This window comes from Oryzias latipes, chromosome 10 (genome assembly GCF_002234675.1).
Source record: "Oryzias latipes chromosome 10, ASM223467v1".
Classification (NCBI taxonomy): Eukaryota; Metazoa; Chordata; class Actinopteri; order Beloniformes; family Adrianichthyidae; genus Oryzias; species Oryzias latipes.
Genome location: NC_019868.2, coordinates 11,560,682 through 11,579,232, shown reverse-complemented (window position 1 = coordinate 11,579,232; position 18,551 = coordinate 11,560,682). Strand labels below are relative to the sequence as shown.

Genomic DNA, 18,551 nt, shown 5'->3' with positions numbered 1-18,551 from the left:
AATAAAGTAGGTGACCTAGAGTTGAATGTTCAAAGTGTTTGATTGACAGATTCTACTGAGCCTGCTTTCAGTGGAAGGGGTGTGGTCTTCTAAACATGCTCACTGCTGATTGGAGAGCGACTGAATTGAATTTATTTGGTTGGAACCGGAAGCAAAGCATTTTCTATGGGTGACGTCACGTGTGATTGGTCCAGTTTTATTTGTACAGTCAATGGTGCAGAGTAAACCTTTCCTCATTTCCGATCATCGCTTTGTTTACACACACTCTCTGTAGCTTACAGCCCTCTGTAGCTTACAGCTCCTCATAACCCCAACCTAACACAACCAGTTCTACAAAAAAATGGTGAGCAATATTGGAGCTATCCAGGCGTACAGTTTTAGCTCTTAAATCTTAATATATGTGCTCCGTTATGGGAAAATGAACATTCTAAGAGCACCAAAAACACAATTTTCATTGGAGTGGGTCTTTATTGGTTCCTCTGCCTGCATGCTGTGACTGAACTGCACCAGGGTTCAGTCACAGGTAGACTGAGACCTACAACATTTGACATTTCAGATTAAAATGGTAAGAAAATATGTGGTAAAACAAACCCAGGTGTGGATCAGACTTTCAAGGAGCAACCCTAATCTATACATTTACTGGTCTCCACAAAAGAGCTTGACTTTAAAAAGATGACTCCAGCAAAGAGCCATGCAATCTTCAGACTTGTCTGGTCCTGGCTCTACGCTTTACCTCTTTTTTTTCGATGCAGCTGAGGGTTTTTGGAAATTGCAGTGACATGCCATGTTTAAACAGACTGGGGTAGCCAGAGTTTATGCTTCAGTGTGTTTGAAGGCAGCTTCATAGAGAGGTAGATCAAGAAATTTAGCAAGCTGGTGGGAAAAAAACAGTTTGATACTCAGCAGGAAGCTGGACTTGGTAAAAACTGTGATGGTGAGAAACACACAGCATCAACTATGGTGTTTTCTTAACTGAGGGACAGCAAAAGGTTCTCATCACTGTGGAGCAAAATTACACAATTTAGGAGAATCTTCATTCTTGCTGCAATATTGAAGCTAAGCAGCAATTGGTGGTTTCAACAATGTACCATGACCATCCCAATCTGATACTTTTACTCCATGTGAGGCTCTGTTTAACCTCAAAGCCTGCTAACACGGAGTTCATTAAAAGAGAAAACTTTGACTCCATAACTTAATATGCTCCAACTCCTGAAGCTCATTTCTAAAGTGAGCTCATCTGCAGCTCACTTCTCAGCTCTGCTGGAGGCCAACAGCTCCAGGCTTCATTAGCCGCTACCTGGAGAAGTACTTGCAATCGGGTTAAATAATGGGTGATATAAGTGTCAGGCTCTGACTAGAGAGATTCATGTCAAGAATAAAACAGAGAATATTTCTTCCGATATGGCAATTTCATGTCTTAAACTAAGAGATGACAATGATAAGGAGCCAGAAACAGGAGGACGATGGAACGCAGAGACGTCTGTGTTTGTTTAGGACCTGACGGGGGGTGGGAGGGTTTTCTCTTCATGTTTTCTTTAACAGAGTGCAACCTCTTGTGTCCTTCCAAACTTTTCCAATCATGCCTAAGACAAAAAAAGTGATGAGTGCACAGTATTGTGGACAGTCTGCCCGCCTGGCTGCCCTCTCTTTGATATTCTCACAGCTGCTCCCCCCCATGCCTCGCTCTCCCTCACTTCTCTGTGAATGAGAGCCCGTTTACAAATGACCTTCAACCACACCCAGTGAGAACGGAAAAAAGAGGACGTACAGTGTGGAGAATGGGATAAACACAAGGATATATGTCACAGAAAGAAGAGTGGGCGGAGAGCTCTCTCATGCACACACACACACACAAAAGAGGGGGGGGGAATAAAAGCCGAAGTGAGGAAAATGGAAAATCTCTTCTCTCTTGGAAGCCAGCGGAGCGCAGAGCTGAATCTGACAAGAAAGATGACTCTCCGTCCTTTTGCTCAGCAGCCTGATTAAACCTCTCATTCTACAATGGACCACTGAGAATAGAAAAAACTGGAGGCAAGGACCACAACCTTTCATAAACATGCAGGACCGTGACTTTAAGGCTAGAAATTTTGGAAAAACTTCATCCATGAACAACAAAGGGGCTACAAATCTTAATTTTGAACAAAAAAGGAGCAGATTCTCCATCAAGAACTCTTTTGACTAAATGAATTTCCAACAAAAGCAGTGTGAGCACTAATCCTGCTAAATTTAGAACAGATCTACAACAGAGGAATCATTTTCTGGTGTGACTAAGGAGGTAAGTACAGAAGGAGGACTAATTAAAGTTGTAACATCTGCCTTCTGAGCTGCAAATGTGACTACAGGCATCTTCCCTTAATTCTCCTAAAGAGGGAAAATGAGGAACTGTTTGCTTCTGAACAATGCAAATTAAGATTCTCCAAGTGGCAATATCATTATTACCACGATTGAAGAGTCGGATGCTGTAAAATATTCAGAGCATCTCCTTCCAGCTAAACTTCCAGCGCTGATGGAGGAGAGGAGGAGAAACTGATGAGGGTGGGAGGTCTGCGCTTGAGCACGTAGCCTGCTTACAAATTAACACCAAACTCGGACAGCGTGAGAGTTTGTGCAGCTCAGCTCTGGCTCTCCTCGCCTCCTCTTCAGACGAATCCGCGGATCTCCACTCCAGCGGTGCGCCACGCCGCTCCAGACCGACCGCGCGCCGGCCGCGCACCGCTCTCCACCCCCGCCGCTGTGCCAAAAGATTAACCGACAACGGCAGACCGCGACACTGCAGCAGGCGACGGATCTGCACAGAGCCGAGGCTCGGGACGGATGTGCCGCGCCTCGGCTGATCCGCGCTGGAGAACGCATCGACAGAGAGCGCCTGTTTCTGCTTTTTCACTTTCTTTTCTGCTCATGTTCTCAAGAAAACAGGGAACAGAGGATGCGTCCGCCTCTCGACGAGCCTTCTCCCGGACACTGACTCTTTCATCATCGAGTCTGGCTCATTAAAGGACACTTTATTGATCACCGACAGCGGAACCGACTGAGGATTACTTTACTGTAAATCAAGATCGAGCCCAAGTGTGAGACGAATGGTTTGGGTAACTAAAGCTTCACTTTATTTCCAACCGTGCCTGGATATAAACCCCCCTTACTTAATGCCTTTAACAGGACAGCGAGGTGTTACAGAAAGACAGTTCTTCAGGTTTGAATAAAATCAAGATGTCCAGTTGCAGCATGCATGCTGTGCAGATAATGACAAAATAAATGAATGTGGAGATAACTTTGTAAAAGAGATTGCAACTGTGAGCCCTGCAGGCAACTCTTTGGTCTGATTAATCAACAGATGTCTTCATGGTGTGAGTTTGTGGGGGGGAAGATCTTCATCAAGTTCATTAGTAAGAACATGAGGCTGTTATGTTGCACGGATGTCCTTGACATCCGTGTGCCACCCCGCAGTTGAGAAGATTTCGTCTTTGATAGGATTTCCAGCTCTTTTTCAGGTGCTCACGGAGATAAACGGCAGGTGCAGACGCATTCATCGGGGCTCAACATGGCTTTCTGTCAACTGGGGAAGCCTGAGCTCTGCTTTATCTCTGTCAGCTGGACCAAATTAAAGTGCTTTTTGGATGATTACCTAGACATTAGTGTAAAATGAGTGCAGCAACAAGCAGTGGGGGGGGGAATTATTTTCAGCGATAAATAGAATTTGCACAAATCTTTTTACCTGCATGCAATTACTCATGCTTCTGCTGGAATGGGTTGCATCACCTTGTCAACAACCGTGTCGCTTACCAGACAGCGGAATGATGAATTTGGTCATTAATGATGAGCTGAGTGGACACGTGGGCTGTCACCTTCAGCTGTCACTCATTAGGGAATAAATTACGCAGCGCTGACAGGGAGTCAAAGAACGCAAACAAAAGGCTGATGGGCAGATTTCTTGGGTGAAATTCAAAGTGCAGGTGGAATAAAAGAGGCAAGACCCCAGGAGAGACAGCTGCAACAGCGGATGTGAACCTCCTCACACACCTTCACCCTCCTCCTGCAGGCTCAGGGTGCTTCTTGATTAATGGAAGACAAATTTAAATTCCAATATCCTTTCAATCTGAAGCTCACTGGAATTCATTCATGTTTGAGGGTACGATAAATGGAGCTGCTGTGCATGGTGAGACAAAAGCTTCAGAAACAATGAATGCTGGTATGATCCACGCCTGTCCTCCTACTATACCTCCAAGCTGGATTAATCAGCTCAGATCCTTCCATATCTCTCTGATATGCTGCTTTCAGAGTAAGCCTTTAATACTCTCAGATGAAGCTTTTCATTCCTAGATGATTCATGAAACGCACATCTCAATATTAGTGGATGGAAGACACTTTGTGCATTAACATTCCATCTTCTCCCCCACACCCCTTCAAGCTTTTTATTAACTATTACCATCTTACAGCAACACTTTATTAGCCTTGTAGACAGCCCAAAAGGCCTATTAATCTTTTACTTACAGTTCTGTTCCTCCTCCACCCATACACACCACCTCCAATCCTCTTTTCTAGTGAAGTCTCTGTACCTTCTTCAATGATTCAAGCAGCACAGAGGAGGTGGCATAGCTCCTGGCAATCTTACATCTTGGGAAGTGATACTCCTTCCAGGGCTGAGATGTATCGATACACTTTTGTTTTTACTGGCAAACCTTTCTCTGAGGCCACGATCATGCTCACAATCTCGCGCTCAATCACACTCAACTCAATCTGAGCTGGTAACGATTTTATATTACAACCACATCGATCCGGCGGAGCACATGACACCCCCGGAGTGGTTCAGAGAGAGTCCTGCCCTGGGGGGTTAAGCTAAATACGATAAATAGATGACAGTTCGATTGTGCCGTGGAGTCGATGATCGTTTCTCACACCGAGATCAATACTCATATTTATGCTGTCTATGGCTGATAAACAGTAAGGGCTGTAACAAAATAATACGAGCAGTCAGCCAGATTAGCATTGCTTGCATGCAATCACCAGTATGTGTACACAAAGACGCAAGTCAACCGCATCTCAAAACAAATAGCAAGTTATCAATATTCATCTTAAATGAGGTGAGGACTCAGGATGATTAAAAGCTGCAGCACAGTGTGAGAATAAACACAGAGGACTGTTGAAGCAAAGAGAAAGGCTCTGACAGGGCACCTAGCTGCGCCTGAATGCAATTAATTAATAATGAATGAGCCTTGTAAAGAAGAAAAAGAGGCAAAGCTAGCAGAGGAAGTTATAGCAGAGAACGTGAAGAAAGTATAGGACTGAACTAAAGCAATGTTAAACTTTTATGTAAAGCAGATTCCATTGAGTTCAAAGAGCTGAACAGGAAAGAGAAAAAGGGAAATTAACAGGCTTCTCAGCTTGAGTGGTCAGAGTATGTACTGTAGCTCTGGCCAGAGATGAAGGGCGCTCACTGTTCACTCTGCAGCTAATGTCTTTAACCATAGCAACAAGCATCGAGCTGCTCTACAGTTGGTTTGGAAATGGACTTGGAAAACAAGTCCGTTTCATACTGCATGTGTTGGTTTTACCAAGAGCAGATGGTGCAGCGATGTCAGGAAATAGTTGGTGTAGCAGATCTCTTATTAATCTGTGTGACTGTTCACAGGCATGGTGCCCACGCCCCAGGTGTGCGTCTCAACCCTGGTCACGGTGAGCACGATGGCAGTGGTGGACCTGTACCTGCTGGAGCAGAGCATGCTGGGAGCTCGTGGTCTGTCGGGACCCAGCGTGTGGCAGTATGTGGCGGTGTTGACAGGAGACGTGGGTTTCCTGCTCGCCTTGCGGTTCGTCTCAGCTGGCATGGTTTCGGAGGCACGGTCGCCGCGCCGGGGGTTTGCCAACGCCCTTTGGTTCCTCTTTCTGTCCCTCCTCCAGCTGAAGCTCTTCTTTGTCTGCCATAACTACAGACAGGAGCGCCGCCCGCCCGACCCGCTGGCCAGGAAAACCCTAACCCTCCTGCTGTCCATTTGCTTGCCCTCCCTGTTTCTCATCTTGACAGGAGCCGACCACATGACCCCGCAGCGCAGGAAACAGGAGGTGCGGGGTCGGCTCCTGTGGGTGGTGGTTGACTTGCTCGATGTGTTGGACCTGCAAGCTGGACTGTGGGAAGCGCAGGGAGCATCTGCACCGGGTGCTGGAGCGGTTGTTGAGCTCAAGCTGCCTATCTGGGCGGAAGGCCTGGTCTTCTTTTACTGCTACGCCCTCTTGCTACTGCTGCCATGCGTGGCCCTTACAGAGCTGGGGACAACTGGCCTGCCAGGACAGAGGGGGCCCCGTAGGGAGGCTTTGTACCCCTGGCTCAGCTTAGTCACGATCAACATCTTCACCCTAGTCCTGAGGAGCATAGGCATGCTGTGGTACAGAGACCCCCGCGTGTCGACTGTGTTTCTAGGAAAAAACCTGCTGGCTCTGGCTGTAAAGCTGAGCTCTGCCTGGGAGAGACACAAGCAGGAGCACAGTGCTGCAGGAGCTGGAACTGTGGCTGGAGCAGAACCAGGAGGCTCTGCGGTGCCGAGCCAGAATTCAGAGCAGGAAGAGGCCCAGCCTCAGGGCAAAGCTCCTCCCTCTCATTATCACACACTGTCCCGCTCCCAAAGCCACACGCTCTCCCACGTCAGCCTGGAACCCTCAGCATCGCCCTTAGGATCCTCTTTCATCTCCCATGAACTGTAGAGAATCGGTCTGCAGATGCACGCATGCAAAAATGGGCACACCGGAACTGAAACACTGGGACCACCGAAGCCAGCATCCAGCCCAACAGATAACGTGTATCAAATCCCACAGAACGGGATAACACAGTGCTGTGGAAATGCATTTGGCAAGCTGAGCGTTTTGTTGTGCTGAGAATATGTACAAATGCTGTTTAAGGGGGGCAAATGTAAAGGAAGCACTGTGAGCACAACTGTCAGTAAAGAGCAGTCTAAAAATACTGAGGTCTAACAGTGTTCACTGTTGTACATCTAAAACTTTGTGGTGAGATTTCTTTTTTTCCTAAGAACAAGTGTTTTTGTCAAATTTGATTGCAGACATGCAGTGATGTCTGTGTGTGTGTGTCTGTGTGTGTGTGTGTGGGGGGTCCTTTTATATGGCTGAAAGAACAGCTCTGCCAATTATGAACCTTTCAAGGGTTTTTATAACTATTCATATTTGGTTTTGTGTCCTTATCATTGTAGATTGTAGAGCTGCTTTCATATAAATATATTTTTGAACCCATTTTAAAGGAAGTTTGTCTCAGTATGTAGTGCAGTTCTTACACCAATATAAAAAAGCTGCATTAAACAAATAACAATTGCTTTAAACCTGGGTGTAATTCATCATTTTAACGATTCCATTCATATCATAATTAAAGTTGACAATACAATTCATAGTCAATATTAGTTCTTTCTGTACAATCGGATTTGATCCAATTCACTGAATTATTGATAAATTAATTCACATTTTAGTTCAGTCCACTTTCACATCAAAATGATCTAAAGGGAACATAATTAGAAAATTCTACCACACTCTATGGTCACGTGTCTTTGCAAAATTCAAATTATTTTCACACATTGGACTAGAATGATAGTTTGATCAGTTTTTGATGCCATCACGTGTGTTGTCCGCTGGGATGTCACTTGGTCGTTTTTATGTTTTAGTAAAATAAACCCACAGTGCCTCAATCCAGATGGTATTTTCCGATATCGATGTAATCAATTTATTTTATTTTGAAAAGATTTTATAATGGTATAGATAGATTAAATGATCAACTTGCATCAGACAGATTGATCTGGTTGGATCGTAAAAATAGAAATTGATTAATCGTACACCCTACTGAAGAAGCAGACTGAGATTTTCTTCTACTAAAATTCAACAGATGCATTTAGTTGTGAGCATCAAACAGTCTGATTATTTCATGTAGAGAAGCTCTTACCTATAGTGTGTCCTTTGAAGAGCTCATCAGTCCTTGCAACCCTCAGAGAAAGCTTCAGAACAGCTTGGTTCAAATAGACCACTAAAAATGCCACTAGACTGTCTGCGACCTTTTGGTGGGCATTTTCTGTCACTTCGCAGGCATATGTTCGCTGGAGGAAGTTAAAAACCCCTTGATAGATGATTTTTTTTTTTTTATTATCACAGAAATGAGATTTAACCGCCATTTATCAGCGAAACTAGCACTTAACTCTGTGCCTAACAGGTCGAACGTGGATTCTCACTTAGAGCTTCTTTAAATCAAGTCCATTTGACCTTAAGGCCACAAGCATTCTTATCTTAGACTATTCTACACCTTGAGGAAGTTAGTTTAGTATTCACCTCTCAAGACACGTTATTATACTCTATAGACAGTATCTGGAAGTATTTATTATATTCCATTCCAAGATGGAATTGTCTACTACTCTAGCCCCTAAAGAATTTTATAGTATGTCTAAGTTTTGCAACAAAGTCCATATTTAGATGCCACAAAGCGGACATTACTGTGTTTTTGTAACTTTCTTTACACTTGCTTCTTTTTTGAGTGCTGCCAGCTTTAGTTGCAGCCACCTGGTTTAGCCAAAAATGATATTCAAGCAGAGAAATGGCAGACAATATGGTTCAAGTCATAAAAGTGAACCCTTTGTTATTTTCTAGGTTTCAGAATAATAACAATAGCAGAATCCGAGCATGAGAGAAAGACTGGGGTAGATATTGTTTGGGCACTGGAGTTGACCTAAAAGAGAGGTCACCTTCCTCTGCCCTCTGATTCATCAAAAGTCCCTAAAAATAAATAACAAACATGAACAAAATACATTCATTGCAGGACTTCTCCTGAGCAGTACTTCTTTTTAGCAGTTTTTCCATGTGCCCTTCTTTGGCTTAAACAGTTATATGTTCCAGCTGGATGATGTGAAAACAACATTATAAATCCATTTTACACAACATGACATTTGTATGTATATCAGGTTATCTCTAAGTAATTACTTCTCCACACTTGTGTATGAATGATGGGACTTTTTAATAATTTTTGGTAAGCAAACACAGCCAAGGATTTTTTCTACGTTTCCGTTTCCTTTAAAGCCATATTCCAATCATTAAAATAAAAACTTGTTTTCTCGGACATAGTTTCTGCAGAGCGACAGTAGTTCACTATAAATTCACCTCTGAGTTGTGTGCTGCAGACCAACCTCTTTCCCTTTCTGGTTGACATGAGCTCTTTCACTACATGCTCTCCCGCTAGCTTAGCCTGGAAACAGGCAGGTTGGCCTGGAGAGACTATTTTGTGAAACAACCACTGAACAAAAGAAAAAACAAAAAACATAAAAAAGAAAATCAGATTAATTTGTCCTTCATCATTCAGACAGTTTATCATTAGAGGTTTCGCCTGATTACAACACAATTACCACAGACACTTTCCAATTTATTAATGATTTTGCTCTCCTAGTTTTTTTTTTTCAAACTTTCTTCCATCTCATAATGCACTACATTTGGATTCTACTTTTTTGTTCTGCTGGATATAGTCCATTTACACTTTTGTGTACTTTATGAGTACTATTTTAAACTGTATCAGGGTTGTTTGGTCCAAGATCACGTTTTCATTTTTATTTTAGCAGTTGCGTAATTTACATCCTACTTTTACATGTTTTCAGTGATTGTTGCTGATCTAAAAATCAAATAAATACTAATAAGTTGGGTTAACTATAAAATACAGCTTGCCCGAGTATAATTACTGCAGAATTAAAAGGTTCCTCTGTAACAGAAGACTCAGTGCAGCACTGTTCCTACACTATTGACAGAGACTGCAGTGTAAGTAGTAGCTTATAGTTTTATTGAAATATGTATGTTTGTTTTGTTGTTCTGTTAAACTTCCATTATCCCACCCAAAACGTTGATCTCTTTCCTTCTACAGTTAACTTTTAATTAAAAATGTAATAATAAATGGAGCCTTTCATTAAATAGAGTCAAAGCCACATGTATAGTTAATGTTCCAAGTGGTTTGATCAAGGCGAGAGCATTACACCTACTGTATAGAACCTGGACAGGAGCCACGTTTACACCGTGAAGCTACACAGCTGTTGACAGCTACAACTCCAGAACAGAGTGCAAAGTAATATAACGGTTCTACTTACCTGGTGTCACAGCATCTTTTACTGTTGTGCAGCTATGGAGAGAAATTAGACTCAGTCGGATTTGTGCGTGCGTAATTCTTGATTTGTGCGTAAATTAGGATCTGTGTATGCATATTCTTGCTTTGTGCGTGCGTAAATTAGGATTTGTGCATAAATTTGGATTTGTGTGTGATTTGTTACTCACATTATACGTTTTGTGTATAAGTTGAAAAAATATAAAATGAAAAAAATACAAAATGCAATTTACGTATGCACAAATTAAGATTACAACAGCTTGAAACTACTTACACACACACATCTTTAAAAAACACGCACAAATCCCTTGTTACGCACACACGAAGCCAAAGTTACGCACGGATCTACCGTGAGACTGTTTTCACGTCTCACAAATCCGTCCGTAAGTGCTGCGTTTAAATACCAGTGAAATGCTCGGTCATTAGAATTTTCCTATCAGCCTTCCCTTCTAAACGTATTTCCTTCAGTGGGTGTAGCAGGGCTTTAAAAAACTTTGAAGGAAAATAAAAATTATCGTCTGAGAATATGACGTTCACTTTTAAACGCTAATATATATGTTAAAAGTATATTATTCTCCGAGACACCGAATTGATGTAAAACAGGAACGACCAGTAGGGGGCACTGTTTTTTTCTTCCGGAAAAATCAAAGGCAGTCAGACTGAGAGAGTCACGGGAAGAATGGCGGCGCATCTCGGTGGTCAGCGCCCCGAAGTAAGTAGCCTCTGTGTTCAACACTAACATGTACCGTCTTCATGTATTGATTGAGTCATTGTCTGGATAAGTTTGGAAGGGAAGGCTGATAGGAAAATTCTAATGACCAAGCATTCCACTGGTATTTAAACGCAGCACTTACGGACGGATTTGTGAGACATGAAAACAGTCTCACGGTAGATCCGTGCGTAACTTTGGCTTCGTGTGTGCGTAACAAGGGATTTGTGCGTGTTTTTTTTAAGATGTGTGTGTGTAAGTAGTTTCAAGCTGTTGTAATCTTAATTTGTGCATACATAAATTGCATTTTGTATTTTTTTCATTTTATATTTTTTAACTTATACACAAAACGTATAATGTGAGTAACAAATCACGCACAAATCCAAATTTATGCACAAATCCTAATTTACGCACGCACAAAGCAAGAATATGCATACACAAATCCTAATTTACGCACAAATCAAGAATTACGCACGCACAAATCCGACTGAGTCTAATTTCTCTCCATATGCAGCTGTGTTAGTTGAACCGCACACAGTAAAAAAAAAAAAAAAATCAAAAAATAACAGGATGACATAAAATTATTTTAAGCTAACAGTTCTTTAAAACCAATAACTCATTCTCATAAGTCTTTCTACACAAAAGTCAATCAACCATCTTCCTGAAGTCACATCCTGAAGTGTCATAATTTTGCGTTTTTCTCATGCCGAGTTGAAGTGGATGAAAGCCTTCCCACAAGGCAAGAGGAGCCTGTTCATTGACTAAAGATGCAGCTCACTGACAAAAAGCTGTCATTTATCACAATTATGCTAGCAGCACCATCAGCCCAGATCATCTGTGTGTAATTCCTGAGAGCGCCGTCGGAATGTTGTCTGCCTTTTTAATGTCAAAAGAGAGGTTCCAATGCCACACGTTTGCATATTTCAGGAGATACATTAGAAGTGTGAGATATTTTTTACTGGCTCCAGACGAATGTACACCCTCTGCCATAATTTAGGCCTCTGGGGGAAATTTCTCTTCAGTTCACAAATATCTGTAGGAAGAAACCACAAAGGGGAAACCAGAATGGTAAACAGCATCTGAATCACACCTTTCCCTCTTCCTTTCATCTGCCTCTCCTTTGTTCACCCTAAATTGCAAACACATGCAACCCAGATGCCGTCCCTGTTGGCCAACTCTTCATATTCTTCTAATACTAAATGCGCTACTGCAAAGGCAGCCACTACTACAAATGAGTAGCTTTCAGACTTTGTTACACCTGTTAAGCTGTAGATGCATTTCTTAGCATTTTCCCTCAGTTCCCCCAGCTCTCATAACACTCCTGTAGAAAAGTGCAAGAGCTCTTTTGCCTTATTTTTTTTTTCTCCCTGACCACTAAACTTTCCATCAAATGTAATTTTCACTCAACCTCATGGATTTTTAGATGAGAAACACAAATGCATACAATCCAGGGCTCCAGACTGCGACCAATTGGTCGCATTTTGCGACCCAAATTTGAGAGTGTGCGACTAAATTTTACATCCAGTCGCCCATGTGCGACCAGTAAATTTGCCTCCCCCACCCTCCATATTTTTTATTCATCAAACGTAGAAGGGGCACGTCAATGATCAATGAAATAATCAATGAGACGCGAGCGCACACGCACGCAGGCAGACACACACACTCGCGCACATACTCATGAAACGTGAGCACACACTCGCGTTTCATTGAGTGATACCTGTCTGTGAGTCGGCCACTGCGTGTGAGAAGAAAAGGAAAGCCACTGTGAGTGGCTAAAATGCGTGTAGGGGCGGGGCCTAGAGACAATCGAGTGCGCGTAAACATCTGTGGGAAGGAAACGGAGACATCATCACAACCTGATATGTTCGTCTGAGCTATGAGCAAGCGAACTATTGATTCGTTCTTCCGACCTGCGGCTAGTGTACCAGTGCCAGAGTGTACAGCAGGGGTCTCAAACTCGCGGGCCGCGGAATATTTGCGGTCTCCAAGATGATATTTTGCGGTCCCGCCTTAATATGAAAGTTTAATGTTACTGCAGTGCAGGCCGCCAGTTTTAATTAATGGCACTTTTTCATCGTCGTGCACGGAGATGACCAACCAATCACAGTGGGGTAAATGACTCTTGAGGGTTCCTTACTTTCCTTTTTAGAACGTATCTATTCGCTCGTAATTTTCTACATACATGCAGTCCATGCTGAACTTTTCTCTGGGTCACACAGACCCGTAGGAAAGTTTAGGTTTTGGTTACGGTTACGGCGGCGCATCAAACGGGTTACGGCAGCACACCGCTCCCGTCCCGCGGGAGTCGGGTCAGCTGTGGAGAATAAATGTCCCTCACGTACATGCTTGACAGCTAACGGGGCTAGAACTTTAAACACTTGCGAGCAAAAACAACATTAGTTTTAGACTCACTGAAAATACGTGGGGAAAATGCAACGATGGACGTGTTTGAGATGAACCGGCACCTCGCCTGTATCGTTGGGGAGACCAGGCTGGGGGGGGGGATGAAATCGAATCTGCAGCAAGACTGAAGGAGAACAGGAAATTGGAGTTGTCCTCTACATTCAATTTAGTTTTAATATTCTTCTCCCCCTTAGTACGATCTGTTATTGTATATTTTATGATTATTTTAATGTTTTGTGATGTATGTAGCCTTTTTTTTTAATGAATTGGTATTTTAAATTATTTTAATTTCTCACATGTCCCATAATGCATTGTTTTGTAGTCTGTAGGGCAGCTTTCAGTCAGTTCAGTACTAAATTTTCAGCTGTGTCCGGGTAGATTTGCCCCTTTCTCCCACCCCTTTCTTGCGATATTTTTGTGATGATTGACAGTTAATGTTGGAGCAAAAACAAATATATGTCACACACCAGGTGATCTGAACAGCGTTGAGTCCACCTGGGTGATCTCAAACACGGTTATTGTGCATCTTGGCTGCAACTATTTGGTGTCACAAAGATAAATTTCCATCCGTTTTCTTTACTATTTGTACTGTCATGACAGCGATGGTGCTGTCAGTTTACCTTCTTGTTGCATCTTCAAAAGTGCAGAATAAAAAGTGACACTGAATTTGGAACAGCACATTTTAATTTCTGCATCTAATATTAAAGTATTTATTAGTAATACAGTGGAAATTAGTAGATTTGGTTAGCATGTTGATTTACGGTATGCGCCCCTAAATTTTCTGGTTGTGCCCCTAAAATTTTCAGTTAGGGGCCACTGTGCTCCTAGTGAAAAAAGTTAGTCTGGAGCCCTGCAATCTAGTTTCTCACATTTTTAGTACCGGTGGTAGGAAATACTAAACATACTGTAACCGGTTGCTAAAAAATGTGGTTACTCCTAAGGCTTTAATTTCAATATAGCTACTTCATGGTTCTTCATGGCTCCTGGTGATAAAACTAAACACAAAAAAGATGAAAACTGAGTAAGTTAAAACATAATCAAGGCAAAGGTTTCTGAGGTTTCTTTTAGACAAATTTAAAAATAATTTAAAAACCCACTCCCAATGAAAATTGTGTTTTTGTGTTAGAACATGTTATTGTAGCATTTTTTCATGAAGGAGGACATATACAAAGAAAATTACGAACAAAATCACCTACCTGACCTCATCAGAAGTCAGTCAGTTCCAGTTATCCGTGATTCAAAGCCTTGTTGTAATGTGATCTAATTGAGAAATTATGAAAGCGCTTCCACCAGTTAAGTTCGAGCTGGTTCCACACCTTGGTTTTGTTTACTTGGCTGTTGTTAAATAGTGAGGAGTTCTAATTTAGATTGTGATTTCCACTCCGTTTGCATTTACACATGAAAGATGTTTTGAACACCTAGTGTCTCGATAAAAATTAATTCTTAGAGGCTGCACTTCTGTTTTATCCATTTTTTTGTATAATGTTCTTTTTTTTTTTACTTCAGATTTCCCCCCTTTATTTAAATTTGCCCACCAGCAGACAGACAGCTCACCTCTCTGCAGCCTCACTGTCGAGTCTGATTAGCAAGAGGCCAAGAAAAACTGTGAAGTAGAGGATAGCTAAGATTAAAAGGCCCGGGCCACTGCCTGAAGCTGTGCAACTGCCCACTCACATTTGTTCACCGTTTGGGCCGCAAACTGTAGTTAGAAAAAACAGAAAGACACGCTAAACTGTCTTGACAACAATAAAACTCCAAATACTTCAGAGACAGACGCCTTTTGACAAGCATATGGATTCATTTCTATTGACTCATTGCTCAATTAGAACTCATCTCATTTGATTGGCCATGGTGCTTCATGAATGTACATGAGTTCGAGAGCGGCCGTCCATTCAGGAAAACCACATTACACGTCTAAATCACTCATCTTAGCTAACACCATCAGCACCAATGGATAAAACTTCAAAGTAAACTCCCTCAGAAAGAGATGATGCAAAAGAAACTAATATGCAGTGCAGCAGAGGAGACAATATGCATACTAATACATGTCTCAAACCCTGGGGGTGATATTTACCTGAGGTTGAAAATTGAAAATCCTTTCAGATGATAGACTGACCAACACACAAAAACAGCGTTTATCCACTTTAATAAATGCTTCGTTATAAGGCATATTTATTAATTCCAGCACATCACTTTTTCTTTTTTAATATAAATGTAACTGTAGATAAACTAATTTTCAAAATGGAGAAAATAATAAAACCATAGACACAATAATGTTTTCAAACTTTCATGAATATAAACTTAATTTAAAAAATTTTTTTTACAATGCATGAATAGAAAGCCATAGTCTTTAGTCATCTCTTTACTGCAAAAAACGTTTCCCTCAAAAGCTAAAAACAGTTTTTTAAAATAAAAATATATGTGTAAAGTTTTTTGAGCCAATTTATAGCATTTACATTTACAAAATGCTGATTTCCACATGTGATCATCTAAAATAAAACAGGTTTAGGTCTTCGGAGGGGGTAGAGCGATCATTAGGATGGGGGAAATTAAAGTTTCCTTGTGTGGCTAAAAAGACAAAAAAAGCTTTGGATAAAAGAAAACAAAGGAGTCCTTTAAAAGCTGTTCAGTGAGTGAAAGTGTCATTACCATAAGGAGCTTACCATAAATATATTACGGGAGCAAATAGAGTTCAGATGGTTCACTATAAGATTTAAACTGCTCATAATCCTCAAAAGAAGAACGGCGCGATTATATTCTAGCAAAAGCCGAACCAGCTTGTAATATCATTCTTTTGAGATACAAATTTGAAATCGACCTGAACCAAGATAGTGGTGGTGGGGAGTTGCACTCAGGATCAGTGGCAAACAAAGTGCTGGGATGCGATGGTGTGATTGCATGGACATGCATGAATTCCAGTGAAGCTTCGCTGATGTCGGTGATGCGACAGAGGCCGCCTGATGAAATGTGACTTTTAAAAGAGATATGAGGCTCAGCCAAAAAAGCAGGAAAAGCTGTTATACAAAAATAAGGAGGGTGATCCAAAATCTTCTGAGAGAATGGAACTCTTCTGTAGTAGAAACAAAGCAGTTTAATCTGCATTTTGACGGCTTATCTTTTCCTCATAAACTAAGGGTTCCTAGAGAGCCAAACCAACAAACTATCTTTTGGTTTGGCTCTCTTTGACCATGACTGCCTAAGTATTTATGGAGCCAACTGCAAACAGCCCCACAAAGAAATGAAGCAGAGGGGAGAAGGAAACTGAATTCTGAAGCACAAGTGCTTTAAACTACATTATGTGAAATGTGCATAACATTAATAAATGAAATCGTCTTCATTGCAAAGAAAAGTGAAAAGGCTATCTTGCCTTCAGGGAAACTGAGTGTCTTTGTATGTTTTCCACCTATTGATGTCTTTAAAGAATGGTTTGTAGATACAGTTTTCTGCAAACAATAGACTGACGCTGGTCCACTGCCAGAAATTCAAAAGGCCTATAGCAGACAAACCTGAATTTTAACTACAGGCATGTTAGACCTGCACAATAAACAGCACATTTATCGTCATCACGGCATTCATTGAAATAAATGGTTACCTGCTTAAATATTTGCACACATACTAAAACAATTCTATGGCAGCTAGACGTGTTTAAGAAATAAAATTGACTCGTTTAGGCATCAGAACAACTGGATGGTCCCTTTTAATGTAGACGAGGATCATTTGGAGCATAATTAAGGTTATGTTGGCTTTTATCAAATAAAACTGTTGCAGTGAAATGACAAAAAAAAAAAAAAAAGAATAATTGTTTTTGTTTTGCTTTTTGTTCATGTACCGCAGGTCATGTCATTCTAACACTGATCACTAATATCCCACATTGCTAGTTTCCTCATATTGTGCAGCCCTAATGCAAATAGTTTATAGGTATCTTATAAGGTCATCAATAGAACATCAAAGCTTACCAAGAAAAACTCAGAGGTAAAACCATTTTTAAAAGTCTTTAGTTCAATAACTGATGTTTTTAACATGATAATATAAAAAGAAGATTTAAAAAGACTGAAAAATGAAAGAATGAATGAAAAAAAAAGAAAAATGAAAGGTTTATTTGACCAGAAAAAACTATTTACTAAAGCTGGGAAAGAAGCTGCTCTTTGTTATTCCCATAAAAACAGGAGCTATAAATGGGTTGTTAAAGCTTTTTGCATTTCGTGGCCCCATTATTTGAAAAGCAAAAAAAAAGATATTGGGTGAGATTTTAGAACAATGTGTCCTTTGCGTGATTTTACAATATCTGCTAAAAGCAGTTCTAGAAGGACTTTAGCTGTAGAAAATATTAAAAACTAGTTGTGTTGAAAAAAATGACTACACTGGAGGGCATAAAAAGTCTCTAAAGCCATCCATCTTAAATCGGCATGAAGTCTGATGCTTTTATTTGTCAAACTGTCTGGCAATGTGTTACAAAGCTGCAATTTCTCGAGGGAAGAAAGAAGAAATATGATGACCGGCACCAATTAGGAAATGGGTTCCCTGCTGGGACAAATGCTGTTGTCAAGTTCTCTTGCAAAAGTCAGTGTTGACATGGCTATGTCTGAGGTTTTTCTAAAAGGATGGTAAGGGGAGACAGACACTCTTGTAAATCAAATACTTTTCCCAACTGGATCTCGAAGCACAAGTCATATTATAGCTGGAGAAAAATAAAAACGCAAGTTCATTCAAGATCAGCTTTGAAGCAGCAAAGTAAGAAGTAAACAACACTTTTTAAAAACACATCCAGCAGATAAAATGTGAAGCATTTTTTTTAATGTTTACTTCCATCAGTTGATTTTTCTAAATGATAGAAGTCAGTGCGGCTCTTTAGCGGGACAGCATCTCTGTGATGAAGCACTAAAACATGCAAAATAAATAAACATGCAAGCCAAAACAATCTGTCAAAAGTGGCTGATGTGCTCAAGAATTTCTGCAGAGTTGTCTACAATTTATTTATACTCCAAGCAGTCATGTGACCTTTTTTAAAAAAAAAGCATTCTGTGAGCTTTAAGGCAAAGCAGTATAACCTATTCAATGCTGTGATGTAAACGCTTTGATATCTCAGTGTGAATAACTCAAAATGAAGACTTCTCCCCCTCAGAAGGACTGTCATCTGCAAGCCGCGAGACATGGCATTTATAAATGATGCATCACTGAAAAGCAAAGAATAAGTCCAGGTCTAGAAATAAGATGGCGAGTCAAAAGAAGCTGGACACAAAACCCCTCATATGGAGAGGCAATACTGACCACAAAGATTTCATTGGCAGCTAAACAAAACAGAAACATAGCCATTTAGTTTATTAG

At 41.1% G+C, this 18,551-nt stretch overlaps 2 protein-coding genes across 4 annotated transcripts in view; one reads left to right on the top strand and one right to left on the bottom strand.

Annotated features, from left to right (window-relative positions):
• The window catches only part of mrpl11 (mitochondrial ribosomal protein L11), a 63,083-nt gene that overhangs the window by 17,901 nt on the left and 26,631 nt on the right, over positions 1-18,551 (bottom strand). The window lies entirely within an intron of this gene.
• LOC105354860 (transmembrane protein 121) lies at positions 1,834-7,240 on the top strand. 2 transcript variants are annotated; one of them, XM_020706468.2, is made up of 2 exons: positions 1,834-2,275; positions 5,627-7,240. In XM_020706468.2, exon 2 carries the CDS (start codon positions 5,629-5,631, stop codon positions 6,691-6,693), a length of 1,065 nt encoding a protein of 354 aa, XP_020562127.1. In that variant the 5' UTR covers positions 1,834-2,275; positions 5,627-5,628; the 3' UTR covers positions 6,694-7,240. The 2 variants fall into 2 exon arrangements, with proteins under 2 accessions (XP_020562127.1, XP_020562126.1); XM_020706467.1 differs by lacking the exon at positions 1,834-2,275 and adding an exon at positions 2,282-3,086.